This window comes from Melanotaenia boesemani, chromosome 16 (genome assembly GCF_017639745.1).
Source record: "Melanotaenia boesemani isolate fMelBoe1 chromosome 16, fMelBoe1.pri, whole genome shotgun sequence".
NCBI classification, from domain to species: Eukaryota; Metazoa; Chordata; class Actinopteri; order Atheriniformes; family Melanotaeniidae; genus Melanotaenia; species Melanotaenia boesemani.
This window is the reverse complement of record NC_055697.1, coordinates 23654351-23669561: the sequence shown is the minus strand read 5'-3', so window position 1 is coordinate 23669561 and position 15211 is coordinate 23654351. Positions and strand designations below refer to the sequence as shown.

General features: G+C 37.4%; 1 protein-coding gene across 2 annotated transcripts in view; it reads right to left on the bottom strand.

The window, feature by feature from the left end:
- Nucleotides 1-268: 268 nt before the first annotated feature.
- camkmt (calmodulin-lysine N-methyltransferase) overlaps nucleotides 269-15211 on the bottom strand; it is a 121882-nt gene continuing 106939 nt past the window's right edge. For both annotated transcript variants that reach the window (XM_042011094.1, XM_042011095.1), the window contains exons 10-11: nucleotides 13551-13682; nucleotides 269-3363 (exon numbers count right to left, since the gene is read on the bottom strand). In XM_042011094.1, coding sequence (XP_041867028.1) covers nucleotides 3268-3363; nucleotides 13551-13682 — 228 coding nt within the window. In that variant the 3' untranslated portion in view covers nucleotides 269-3267. The remainder of the gene's footprint in view (nucleotides 3364-13550; nucleotides 13683-15211) is intronic.

The window sequence follows — 15211 nt, the reverse complement described above, 5'->3', positions numbered from 1 at the left end:
AAACTTTATTATATCTGTGAAATGCTGGATTTATTCATTGTTCTTAAATTGAACACAGCCACCGTTCACAAGTATGTTTTCTGTGCCTAAACATCACAGATATTTCAACACTTGTACAGCAACAAGATTAAATGTCTTCTTTTGAAATACTGAAAAATTAAAATTGAAAAAAAATATTTTAGTTTTCAACTGAACAAAGAAAAGATGCCAACATTTATTAAAGACAAAAATATTTTTATTTATTCAAATTTTATTTTAATAATCCATCAGTCCACAGACATTAACATCCAATCCCATTTTATTACAGTAAAACAGAAAAATAAAATAAAAAATAAACCATGAGGCCATGTCACACCAATTCCAGATAAACTGAAGTATTAAATACCTACACATTTGTGATTTTGTTGTCATGTCATTGCAAGCTTTTAACAAAAGAATTATTAAAGGTGTAAAGGGACTTTAAAACATAAACACTTGAGCCAGATGCATAAATGAAGCGTGCACAAAAACAAACTGATGAAGGAAACATGTGAAGAATGTGTGTTGCATGTGCACTCTTCAGACCAAAACGGTTTTTATCGTCATCACATCGATTTGTCCTAAATTTTTATATATATTCTTAAATGTAAACTCCACTTATTTGTGGTTTATACAAAAGTTTTTATAAAAGGCTGATTAAGGGAAAGTTGACATTTATTCATGGCTGAAAATTAATGTGAAAAATTATTTGTGTGAAATGATAATTTCATTACAAATGGGATTTATAAACAGAAAACTCAATTGAAACAATGTTAAAACTTTATAGTGGTGGTGGTGGTGGTAGTGGTGGTGGTGGGGGGGGTGGGGGGGTTCAAGAAAATAAAATAAAATAGATTTATGCATCTGGCCTCACATACTTAATCTTCATTAACCTTTTTTTTTTTTTTTTTTAAAAAAGGCTTCAAATTCATCCAAATTTCAAAATTTTCTTAGATTTCTGCTTTTAATTAAAAATTTTAAAAGGAAAAATAAATGCTTTTTTTCTTCTAAAGATGAGGTAATATTCTGCAAATGAATTTTGTTATTATAAACAAAATTACAACTTAGCTGTGACATGTCACATCAGCTGCAGCACAGATTCTGCTCCTGTCGTTGGATTTCTTACTAATATTCATATTAGCTGGCGAAGCCAGATAAAGACCACATGATGGTCACTGTGTAGTGCCGACTGTCAAAGGTTCCTTGGCAGTCAACAGTTGTCACATAGAGAAGATTTAAGTTAATCTTATAATGACATAAGTGATGCATCATCGTGTGATCATGTGACATCACAGCAGACTGAGAGTGGCCACTAAGGCAGTGATTTTGCATCAAGCAGCAACATTACGTGGATGTCAGTGTAAACGGTGATGCTGGGCGCCAAAGTGTTATAAAATTACTTTAGTGTTGGCGCTGGTGATGTCACAGTACATACCAGTGTACACTCACAGTGGGGAGGGTATTTATATATGAACCCACATATATCACAAAAAGCAAATCACATTACAAATAAGTTTTAAAAAGTAAATAAATCGTCAACCCTTTAAATCCTCAAAACGCGTCTATAACTGGTTTAATCTTCTTTTCTGTGTAGTTACATTCATATTTCTGAAGATAGATTATATTTACCATGAGAAATGTAAACAGAAACCACTGGGAAATACTGCATAGCTGCTTGGCTTCTGCGCAATGAATCACAGTGTAATAGGGAATCTTGTTACTCACTCCAGGTACAACTAGATTAAAAAAAATAAAAATAAAAAAAATAAAGCAAGAGGAAACAAGTGAACGTATCAAAGACCTGAGAACAGTTAGTTAGCTGGAAAAGTAATAAAAGTAGCATGTTTGATAAAGTAAACTGAAGAAGCAAATGTTTTTGAGGCAATGACGACATTCCGATATTACACAGATACAGATAAACACCATATGTAGCAACATCAGTTCCTTTTCAAATTGGATTTGAAACCCTGGGTATTCATGTGTTTTCCATGAATTGGCAGTCATGTATGTTTGTCTCAGCAGCAGTTACCTCAAACTTGACTAGCATAACTCTTTCTCAACTTCATATTTATACTTTCTGAACAGCAACAAATAGCAGAACAAAGCAGCTGTAATCAATCAGTTGCTTTACATACTTGGATCTGTGACATTCACAAGCAAAGACACAGTTGATCAGCATGTTTAAAAATGTCTGATATTTCATTGTTTACACACAACCAGTAATGACATACACTTTACAAACACACCAAGACAAAATTTATTACAGTAAATCACCCTTTTTTTTATCGATTCCACAGTATTGGGTCAATAAATGCTCTGTAAGTCTAGTTTCTAAGATTTTTCTCACTTCTCCTGCAGGTTAAGACATTTTGCAGCTGTTGCTGCAGGATCTGATTGTTGAAAATCAGATGATTCACTTTGAAATCCTAACAGCTTACACAATGGATCTGACACTGACATAGACACCCCAGTTCAGGAAATTAATCAGCTGGGGAAAAAACTATAACTAAAAACAGAATTTAAGCCGATGTAACTGAAGAATTAAAATCGATCACTTGTTCAACGTAAATTTATATTACAATACAGTATAGTAAAATCAATTTCATTGTGATGTAGCGGGGGACTACGTGTGCCCACTACAACAACACTGTGTAATATGCAATCTGTAGCTCCTGGAAAGCAACATTTTCTCTTTAGTCTGAATGTCTTAATGTGTAAATGCACTGTTGTGAGTAGAGGAAAAATTAAATTCTTAGTATTGACCTCTGACTGGGATGAAAGGTTGCATAAAAAGAAATTAAATGTGGATACAGAGGAAACCGTGGGCCGCTTCAGACTCTGTGACAGTCAGTGAATTAAAGCTGGCTTCCATGTTGAGGCCAGAAACACAGTGGCATGGGCTAACAGTGACCGGTTAAGAGGAAACTGACTAACTGACACAGGTGGGAAATTAATATGTGACAGACTTATTGAACAACTAGATGAACAACTAATAGGTTTGTTGGCTTTAGTAATAACTGGATGAGCAGCTAATGAACAGCTATGTTAGTTAATTGAATATCTATCAGAAATCAGATTGGTTACCTGGCTAAATGTTTGGCAATTTGGTTCATATTCCTGGTTAACTGGTTAAAAAGCTGATGAACTGAGCAACCTTTGTGAAACGGTAGATTTTTTTTTTCAAAATATAGAAGCTCAAAGTATACCCCACTGCTTGTTTACCACTGAGGGCTCACTTGTTTTGGTTTACTAGGGGTGGCTGACAGGTTGAGGTCCTTTGGTCAAGGTGATGAGGAGAGGATAGTGGATGTTCTCATCGTATGATTGCTTCCCTTCTCTCAACATCTAGAAAAGCACAAAACAAGAGCAATGATTTCACTTATCACCACAGACATCCTTGTACTATATCTTAATTTGGCAAATGTTTATTTTACAGTTTCATCAGCAGTTAAGGATTCCTAATGCTGTACCACCAACAGAGTCAAAATTTATTACAAAAAAATCATCCTTTTTTAATATATGGATCATATATATGGCAGTGGAAAGAACCAAAATCACCATCCCAAAAACACATTTTACAATTTTTACACACATGGACAGTGATGGTTTCTCGGCTACCATAAAAATCCAAATTGCAGTACAGTAACATCCACATCAGGGCTAAGACAAACACTTGATAAAGAATTTAGATTTTTCCTACGATCTATCACATTTCTATCCACCTAACTTTTGATGCTACTGGAAACTAAATAATTTGGCATTGGGGTTGAAAATATTTTTAATGATTACATTATCATTCAAATAATTGTTGTTTAGGTTGTAATATGAATACTCCTGCATACAGAAAACACACTCTCACAGCTTTGTGAGGTGCCCATGAGATGCCCACTCAGTGCCCTTTAAAACAGACTTTGCAGTTTGGGCATGCACCAGCTAATCAGCTCGCTTAGAGTCCGGCCAAATGATCAGGGGCTTAGGAAAGTGAGTTTAGTGGGGCTGCTTATGTGAGGGAAAGTGATTGTCTGTGTGTGTTTGTTTGTGTGTGTGTGTGTGTGTGTGTGTGTGTGTGTGTGTGTGTGTGTGTGTGTGTGTGTGTGTGTGTGTGTGTGTGTGTGTGTGTGTGTGTGTAAAAGAGTATGTGGTGAGAACTGTGTGAAAAGTACTCTTCACAACAAACAGAAACTGAGACTGACCTCAAAATCCACTTACGTCAGCAGCATGTAAGTGGTATGCAAATGACCCAAACCTACTTACCCTGTAACTCAAATGATGACTGTGTGCTGTGTTTCCCATAAATTAGGCTGTTTGGGGCACTTGTGAAAATGATGTTGCCAGTTGCAGCTTATTAAGTTTTTCAAGCATTAAAACATCTATCATTAGTTGTCTGCGTGTTGCACAAGTTTATAACACAAACACAGAAATTGAATTGAATAAGATGTTATAAATTTACCTTGAGGAGGCAAACATTGACACCATCAAACTGTTGGTTTAGCTCAGAACTAAAACTCTGTGAATTTATCATCCCTGCAATTATTTTTCATCTAGCTGACATTTTTATTTTCAATACCATGTAAACAAAAATATTCATTATGTTTAACTAATTATATTCATGTCAATGTGACCTGTTCCATTATCATTCCTACGAGGTTCAAATACTTTATTTTTATCAAACTAGTGGAGTCTTTGAGATACAGGGTTTCTCTTTGCATCAGAGCTGAGATACATATCACCCAATATTTGTCACTAAGAGCAACCACTCCACCATAGTTCTCTGCAAGCTTTGAGGAGTAGTTGTGATGTAGCAAAGGTGTGAGATAATAACCATCTAGAAATTAATTTAACTTCATGCATCCACCCTCTGGAATATTCTTTGTATGAAGCTGTGACATAAGAAATATGCAGTATATTACATAATCTGGCAATATAACACTCATTGCGCAACTTACGTTCATTTCTGCTACTGTTTGGTTTCCATTGCAGTTTACGATTTGTATCCAGAATATGTCAATAAGGAAAGGTAAAGGGTAAAAAGTAAACCTCCCACTATTACCTAAAAAAGCTAAACTGCTCCCTTGAGATGCTTCATACTTATTTCAAAGAAGCCACAAATTTTTATAACATATGACCTAGTAAAGGTTAAAGTGACATGACTCACTGTGTTATTCCAGATAAAATATGCCAGATATTTCTAGAAATTAAGGTCATTCTGGATGAAGAGCTTTCTCCATTTTCCTCATGTGGACGTACACTGCAGTGTTTCCCCCTCAAGGTTTGTTTCCTTTTGGAACAACTACTTCTTCTACTTAATTACAACAACTAGTATATCACCATCCTCTGGTGATATTACAAAGCTTAGTTTATATGTATTAAAGCAGCTATTGGAAAATGTCAGATTCACAAGTCGAGTATATATAGAGCGACTCTGTGCTTTTTACAGCCAGTATTTTACAACAAAACCATTTTTCCCAAACCCCAATTACTTAGGTGTTGACTAAACCTTATTAAACAGTAAGTGAGAAAAAAAATTAAAACAAACCAAGAAAAAATTATCTTAACACGACATAAAATGCAAAGTGCCCACACAGCATAATAATGAAATCAAACTAAGTTGCACAAGGTTTAAACCTGTGAACACCACCATCTACCTTCCAACTTTGAATTGTAAGTTTATACGTCTGGGAATAAGGAAGGTACTCAGTATTTTGTGCTTGAATTTTAAAGTGTAATAACCCAATAAGGGACCCAATAACATGAGAAAGCTAGCATAACACATAACTATAGTTTAGAAATATAAAAAAGTCTGTAAAATTACATAAGACTTTAAATTGGGTTTAAAATCCCAAATTTTGCACATGCACATACAAAAGCAGGTAAAAACTAGTACATGCATGCAGAGGTGAAAGCAAAGGAAACAGTAGTCTTGACCATTCATTTTGCATAAAGTCCATAATGTCATAACTCCAAGTAAACAGGGGTGCGTGTGGTTTAAATGGCTGCCTGAGGTTAACATTCTCCATTGAGACACCTCTCTCATGTCTCATCACATGTCCCTGCCACACTTTACCATTAAAGTGTGAAACTCTAACTTTGCTCCATCTTTTTCTTTTTTTTCCTAATTTCAGTATTGTTTTCTTTTAATATGAACTGCTGCTCTGCCCCTCTTAATTTAGCCCCTCCCTGTGTCTCCCAGTGCTCTTTATGTGCATTATCTTTCTGTAGCCATCCCTCCAGGCACCGGCCAATGATTGAACCTCTGACCTCCACGGAAAGAGGGAGAGAAATGGCAAGAGGGAGAGAGAGGATGGTAAAGACAGCAAGAGCAGACGACCCAGGGGGTGGCTGGGCGTGGAGGGGCAGCTGCCTGCCCCCGTGCTAAGCCTACTATGGGGACCACAGCCAGCATTCACATTCAAAATCCACCAGGCAGAAGGAAGGAAGCGATAGAAGAAGTGATGGAGGGATAAAGAAGGAGGGATAGAGAAGAAGGGGGGGGGGCTAACACAGCAGGGGTTGAGAGCCTGTAGAGGTGAAAAGTTTAACAAGCAAAGCTGTTCCTCCTGATCGCAGGCTGCCTAATCAGCTTCATGGGTGGCTGGCTAAATCGGCTCTCAACCCGACCCGCCACCCACCACCCCCACAACCTTTCCTCTCTCTTTTTTTTCACACTTTCCAAAGTGCAAGTCATTTATTTTATTACCACCTTCACCCCAGCCTCTGCCTCTCCATTTCCCTCCCCTCTTCATTTTTTCTTTCTTCGTTGCTCTGCTTGTGTAGAAAAAAAGTGGACAAGGTGGAAATAGAAGGAGGCGGTGGCTCAGAGGCAAGGGAGGGATGGATGGATGAACCGGATGTCTGGGGTCTCTCTCAGAAGGATTATAGGAAACGGAGAATGAGGGATTGGATGGATGGAGAGATGAGCAGAGGAAGGGATAGAAGGACAGGCTTGACTAAATAGAGAAGTGGGTCCTGATGTAGGAAATGGGAAGATATGGAAGAGCAGAGGGAGTGATAGTGAAGAAAGGTGAAGGAAGATGGGTTAGAGAAAAGGGGGATGAGAGAAAGGGGCAGTTAGGCAGCTGAGTGGGGAAAGAAAACAAAGAAAAACAGGTACAGAAAAAAGGCAGCAGGGAAGAGATTGAGCGCAGGGACACAGTGGGGATACTATTTATGTATGTGAGAGACAGGGGATGTATAAGCACACGTGTGTGTGTGTGTTTGAGAAAAATTAAAATTCATGACTCTCTCTTCACAACCATTTGAGTAACAAGATTAAGATGGCGGGTTAGAAAATAGTGCTGGCATTATCAGGCTGCTTGCAGTCCCTCCAGCTGCTTGCCTCTCTATTCCACAACAGTGGGGATAAGAGGATAACGCGCTAGCCCTGTCTGCCCGTCCCAGCACACGCCTTACCTCACAATCTAACACACACACAAGCACACACAGTTCTTAAGACACACTACCACTGCACATCGGCCTGCCTGCCTGCTGTCAGCACTCCCTTGAGTGAGTTTGTGTCAGAGTATAAAAGTGTGTGTGTGTGTATGTGTGTTTGGAAAACTGTGAGCTGGAGGTTTTTAGAAAATGGCTAAAAAAAACACACACACACAGTGCTTGTGCGTCTCACACACACACACACGCAAACATTAAGGATGGATCTTTGTTCCAAATAAAATGGCATCTGACGTGCCGAATGCAGCGCAAAGAGGAAAGCCAGAAGATTGTCAGCGACTGGAAGGGCAACAGGATCTGAACTACATGGAGGAGCCATAATTAAATGATAATGTTGTTTTAAAATTTTGACATCTTTGGATTTGGAGTTACATCACTCTGTGGTACGAGATCATGATGACAAGATCATAGAAGTTTACAATAATTTTATACATAATATAATTACAGCTAAGAGGCAAGGGTAACGTAAAGTTTGTGTTTCGTAATTAAAACTTTGAAAACAGTCTAAAAAACTGTTTACGTACATTTGCCACGTAACGATGAATCCACCTTTTGGGAAATTTACTTATCTCAAGTGGCCAAGTTGTTTAGGCATGGTCACAGAATTTAAGCTAACAATGTGAACATTTTGAATAACTTATTAGGGAAATTGTTAAAACCAGGACGTTACTGAGGCCTGAGAAGACAGCTGTAAGAAACATGTTTCACTCTGGACATTTCGGGGACTTTGTTGAGATGAAATTGATTATTACACTGTTTTGTTTAGTTTTTGCTCATTTAATACCCAAGCTAGAAACCACCGAAGGAAGAAACCTCACTGCACCATGAAAAAAATGTTACCAGGAAGTTGCTGGCATCTAACATTAGAGAGCTTTTTTTTTTTTTTTTTTAGAAAAAATGTAGGTAATGTGATGATGTTGACAGAGGCTAAATATTTTGTCTCCAACATTCTGACACTTTACTTTTCATTCTTTAAAAAATGATTAAAACACACACACACACACACACACACACTGTTCAAAAGGAACTTTGTAGCAAGTGTTAAATTCTGCACATTAAAAGTTACCAGTAGGCTTGTATGACTCTGAAAGATAAATTTCCAGGTTCAGCTTACATTACATATCTGTAGTTTTACAGGAAGGGTATTTTTTTAATGAGACATAAGAATGAATTCTTTAGAAGACTTTCCTGGAAACAACAAGCAGGTTATTATGCTCTACTTGTATTATTGCTGAAAGTTAAAATCCACCTAAAACAAGAACAACTTCATTCAATGATTTGTACTGTACTTATTTTTAGATTACCTCAAACAGGAAGCCATGATATGCCAATCACAAATCTTTTCACTCATTATTAGATTTTGGTTAACAGATATGATTATATGAAATACAGTATTATAAGTAATAAACTACAAGCCTCAATTTATTTAAGCATTGTAGAAATCAATGATGAAATTAACAGCTTTATCTTTCTTAAAATAAATTACAAATATTAAGAATTCACAACACAAATTCAAAACATATTTCAATACTCCTAAATTAATACTCTTAAAGTGTTATTAAAGACAGTCCAGCTCAGTCTCATTCCACAACATGGAACAGATTTTTGTCAAAAATATGAAAAAAAAAAAGAAAAAAGAAAAGCCTGAATGTGTTAGGGCAGCATCTGTGTGGTGGAACTATTCAACTTCTAAACATAATATGCATGATCTTAAGCATTTGCTTAAAAGCTGGCATTTTAATAGATGGACATTTTAAAAATGTAAAACAACTTAATCTACTCAATATACCTCTACCAATTTACCCTCAACATTTTACTTCTGCTGCTGGTGGAAATTCCTTTGATTTAGAGGGGAGGGAGGGGGGAGGGGGGGGGGTACATGTTGGGTGTCCTAGTGTCATTTCTTCTGTTCTGGTTCCTTCTGCTGAAAGTAAATATAGCTAAAGAAAGCTAATCTGTTGTGCAAATGAGCAGCAGCTGCTCGTTTGGATGTGCATGTGTGTGCACAGAGGTAGTGTATGTTTCCCTTGTGATATCATCATGTGCGTTCGTGTGTAATGTCTGGCCAATATACTGTCTGAGTGATGTCTGGTCTGTGTTAAATGTGATATAGCCTGTTTCTTAGTGGTGTGTGTGTGTTGAGGGTCTAGAATGGTCAGTCAGGCACCTTGAATACACACGCACACATAAACAGGGGTTCAGAGTGTTCATCAGAAGATAAGCAAAGGAGACTTAATCGGCTTCAGATGTTGGGGACGGGGGAACTTAAACTTGTCCTGATATTCACACACACACACACACCACCTGACCTCATTGAGTATTGCTAATATGTGTGACAGTGTGTGTGTTTGTCACACACAGGGATGTGTGAATTTCAAAATGGCCTGGCCCTCGCACTGCAAAAAAAAAGGAAACTTTTAGATGATGGTTTTTGTGCCCCACATTATTATAGACTGAACTACAATTTCCCCAGCGTACACCCTCTAGTAAAGAAACTCTCATTACTAAGACAGATCTGAGTGGCAATTTCCCCAAGCGGTTGAGGTGCTGAACCATGAGAAATATTCAGTGACGGTGGTCTGCAGCCTTAAGGACCAATCAATTCTCTTCACACCTTTTGCTAACAAAGTTGAACCTCTTTAGAACTTTAGACATGGCAGCATCCACTTTAATCACAGCAACCTTTTCCTTTCTGTCTGTTAATTAACTTTTTCTGTACTTTTCAACTTTCTGCAATAATCTGCCGGCTTTAACTATTAGTAACAATTTAAAAGATTTTGACACAAGAAAATAAGAAAAGTTAAATAAATAATGTACAACTATATATATATATATATATATATATATATATATATACATACATATGTATGTGTGTGTGTGTTGGGGGAGGGGGGGCACTGAGTGAATGCCTTAGGCAGTGGAACCTGGAGGCGAATGAAATGGAGGAACCATCATGAGAGGAGAAACCCTTGCATGAGATGTACCACTGACAGGTAGCTGAAGTGGCAGATATGAACAAGTCCTACCAATAGCTAGAGAGGGCTGGCCTAAAGGACAGCACAGAGGAGCTAATCATAGCAGCACAGGAGCAAGCCTTGAGTACCAGGGCAATCAAGGTCTAGATCTACCACACCAAGCAGGACCCCAGGTGCAAGCTGTGCAAAAAGGCCCCTGAAACAATCCAGCACCTCAAAGCAGGGTGCAGGATGCTGGTTGGCAAGGAATACACTGGACCGATTAAATGGTGGTGGCCAACCAACCGGACATTGTGATCATGGATAAGCAGCAAAGAAAAGCCGTAGTGATGGATGTAGCCATCCCCAACGATGGAAATGTCAGGAAAAAGGAACATGAGAAACTGGAGAAATACCAAGGACTAAAGGAAGAGCTGGAGGAGAAAGCCTAGAAGGTGAAGGCACCAGTAGTAGCAGTGGTCAACAGAGCACTGGGGGCTGCGTCTGAGGGTTCACACTGGAGAAGTGGCTCCAACAGATACGTGGAGAAACATCAGACATCTCCATCCATAGGAGTGAAGTCCTAGGAACTGCTAAGATACTGCGTAGGACCCTCAAGCTCCCAGGACTCTGGTAGAGAACCCAAGCTTGAGATGAACAGCCACCCAGCCTACCCAGGGGAGATGGGAGGTCAGGTGAGAGAAGAGTTGTTTTTTTTTTTTGTTTTTTTTTTTAATTATTTAGTGTCTGTGATGTGAAAATAAAGACCTGTTTGTTACAACACATTAACTGTTATTATCCATCCCTGCAGAGTTGGTAATGTGATAACGTAAACTGGATGTAATAAAAACCAAATTCAGTGATTTAAAGAGTTTACAGTGACTTTTCTTTCTGATCCAGAATAGAATCATACACTCACATCAAAATAAATATTTTCATAAACACCTTTAAAGTGAAATTATGTTAGTGTATTATGTCAACTCTAGCAGCTAGAAATGACATTTTCTGCCTGAACTTTAAGTATCATCTCTTAAAGTCACTTATAATATACATAGTTTTAGTTTTGTACAGAAAAAACATGCAGTGTAACACGAGCTGCACTTTTACAATCTACAATGTGGACTGTAACAAAAGAAATGTTCTGAGCTGTCTTAAGTCAGTCCCCTCCATAAATGAGTTTTAAAAGGCTTCAGCCTCACTTCAGTGTAGAATGTGTGTGTGATTGTTCCACTAACGTTGGCGAGGAAAGAATAGCAAAGCACAAAAAAAAGAGTTTGATTTGCTTCACTGAGGTTTGGGCCACTTCAACAGGCACTCTAATGTCCAGTCTGTCCAATTGTCACACCAGCGTACAACAGGTGAGCACCAATTTAGTCCACTTCTTGCTGTCCTGTTCTTCTATAACTGTGCGTGTAATGGAGTTAACAGCTGGACACCACTTCTTTTAACACAGCCTTCTCATGTGCTTTCTGTCTTTCCTTCTCCTGTTTTTTTCTTCCGTTCCTTCATCATCGCGGTGGCGAGTTAAGAAAGTGTGCTTTGCTCTGGTGTCTTTAAACATCAAACAGTGCAACAGTGCACTTTACACAGCCTGGACTGTGCCTGCTTTCTTTAATCTGCTTATATGAATCATTTTTATGATGAATTTATCAAATATAATTTTGATCAGAAAGCAGACCAGAGATTTCTCCCTGTAACTGTTACAGTATGCTATGATTAACTTAGGAAGGAAAAGTTTGGTAGCTAAACTTGAATTCCAAACAAGGCAATCAGAAAAAATCCTTATATTTCCAACAAAAACATGGTGATAACACTAAAAAAAGACTAATTAAAATTCATTTCCATTCGATTACAATTAACAAAAAAAACAGTCAATAAAGAAAACTTTAAGACATTATTAAGCTGTGGCTTCATAGAAACTGTTCCAGAGTAATTTCTCAGGTAAATCTCAGGACCAAACGGGTTTGCTTACAATACTGTTTCGACTAAACCAGTCATCTACACTGACAGCATAATGGTTTGCATTTTTACCCATCCTCACAAGCAGTGCTTTTTCTTTAGTTTGTTCAAGCGTTTTACTGCAGAAACATCTATTGAACACTAAGCTTGCACAAAATGGAGTTACCTGCACTGATACTTACTCTTTATTGTGATTTTCAGGTGTTAACTTCGGAACAGGTTCTCTGGGGCTCAGCCTGGGCACATTTGCTTTGTTATCAAAGGATATTTAATTTTGCATTTCTTCTAACATGTATATTTTAAAAAGTTTCCCTGGCTTAAATGAAGCATGGCAACAGTTTCCAGTGACTGCTTACAAATACAAGAGTCCAATCTGTCCTCTCCTTCCTGACCCCGCAATACGTTCTGTTGAAGCATTCTGTCTAATGGACAGTTCAAGTTGCAAATGAAAGCAGTAAGTAACAGAAAGACCTGATTTGCATATCCAGTAGATGTACTGTGTCATTTTCTAAGGCACATAAGAACACACCAACACTGCACAGACACAATCCTTTTTTTCTGTTAATAGCTTTACCAAGCAAACTGACATCTTCTGTCACTAATTATTTAGTCATGTGTAAGAGACAAGCATCAAGATAACTGAGCTGAACAAAGTGGAATTTGTTCTTATAATAAAATGCAAATTGCTGATATTTTTATTAAACAATATTGATATTTTACCGGATTATGATACAGCTCCAGTGTAATATTTGAAGTAGATTTCCTCAAATAACTATTAAAATCGATGAGCCCAAGTTAAAAATAAACTGTTAAGCAAGCCAGCTTGAAATATCTGTGCTGAGCACAGCATCAGAGTAAATTATGGAAAGGTTATCTGTGGTAATTCTTTCCGGCCATAACTTTAACTAATGAAAATGAATTTTTCCTTTAGCCTCTCAGAGGTATAAGACCTTATTTAATTGTAGCTCATTAATTTTTTTTTATTATTATTTTTCTTTTCCTCTCATGTATGTTTAACTTTAGAGTCTTTAAGGTTCAGAGCTAAGGTACATGTAGGAAAGAGTGAAGCAAAAAACGAAAATAACAGACTGTCTAATAGAGTAAATCAGATTTAAGTCCGAGGTAGTCATGTTTATTAAATGTCTTTTTATTGTTGGACACATTTCTTACCTTTAAGTGAACATCCCAGACCTGAGCATCATACTGCTGGTGTTGAGAGACGTACAGTCCAGCCTGTGTGGCCAGCTGAGAAAACAGTTTTAAAGTTTCACCTCGCAGAGGGGCAAACACCAGTGCCATGCCCTGACCAGCAAAAAAGAAAGGGAGGAGAAAAGGCAGTTTATTTGATGTTGAAATGTAAATATAGAACGTTGCATATTTCTGGGGTACTAAGTCAGTTACTAGTGTTACTTTTTCTTGTGATTATAAGACGTTGAACTAAAAACATAAAGTTGACGCTCTTTCTAATCCAATCAAACCTGAAAATAACCCATATGTGTGTATCTGTTTACTTTAGTAGGAGACATGTTTGTGTGTGAGAAAGAAAGAAGAAAAAAAGAGAAAATGAAGTTAAGAAAGACAGGGACTGCGTGTGTTCATCACAGACATTCAGCATGCACTAAGAGGATTACCTTCAGGTTCAAAGTTTCTTTGAAATCCTTCAGCTTTCATTTTTATTTCATGTTGATCGTGTTATTATTGTTTTAATTAAAGGAAACAAAGAGAGATGCTCACACAACCTCACATTTAAAGTAAACACACCATGAAATGCACACTAGCTCACCAGCTAAAAGAACACAAAAGCAGTGAAAAGACCAGGATCACTCATTCTGACAGAGGATTTTTCATCTGTGTATCCAGTTTTCCCCCCCAAACCCTGCTCTCTTACTAAAAGCAGCAAAAGCACACAAACAAACGTAATTCCTTCCAGCACTAATCAGCTGATTAGGGGAATCCAGCCCAACGGATGGACCACCTTTGTCAGAAACAACAATTTAGTGCCATTAGATGGGAGAAGTAATTGCTTTGTTAATTGTTTAATCAGCTTAGCAAATTATTAAATATTTGCCTTGTGCTTGTTGTGGCAGCAACAGTCTGATGGCCGACACTCAAATCATATTAGCCCCTGAATTATCCCCACTGGATTAAAGAGACAGACACGAAGAGACTTAACACACAGCTGTACAACAGCAGCCAGATGTCATGTCAGTCATTTGTCAGCTTTTACTGCATTTAACTGCAAAAGAGACAATTATTCTGGCTGCAGGTGCAGCAGTGCAAGTGTCTGCAACGATGGCTAAAGAAATTAAAATTCTATCATCTCTCCGTTTATGTGATCTTTTTTTAAAAAATGTTCGCAACACAACAAACAGGGTTTTAATGGTAGAAATAATTTCATGTTAAGGGTGAACTCAAATGTTTTTAAGCATCAAAGGTTTAAAAATAAATAAATAAATATACCTAATTATGTAGTTTTGATTTCTAACCCCAAGCAAGCAATGCTGCACCCCAAAGGCGACCAGGAAATAACAGTTTCATTGTAACATAAACGCGTGACAGCAACATTGTAAAAAAAATAGCATATTTTTTTGTATTTTAGCTCAAACTGGCTTATTGTAATAATGTGAAATATATGTTAAAACATTATAAATTCTTTTGTAAGAACATGAATCAAAGTAACTACTGTGTGCAAATGTTGCGACCTAGAAACATTGAGGCAAGATACATTTCACTGAAAATATTCTCGTCAAGCAGAAATTTCAGTTCTTTTTGTCAAGGATTAATAGTTTTACTCTGATTTATTAATGTACAGAAAGGAATGTGGGAGAGTT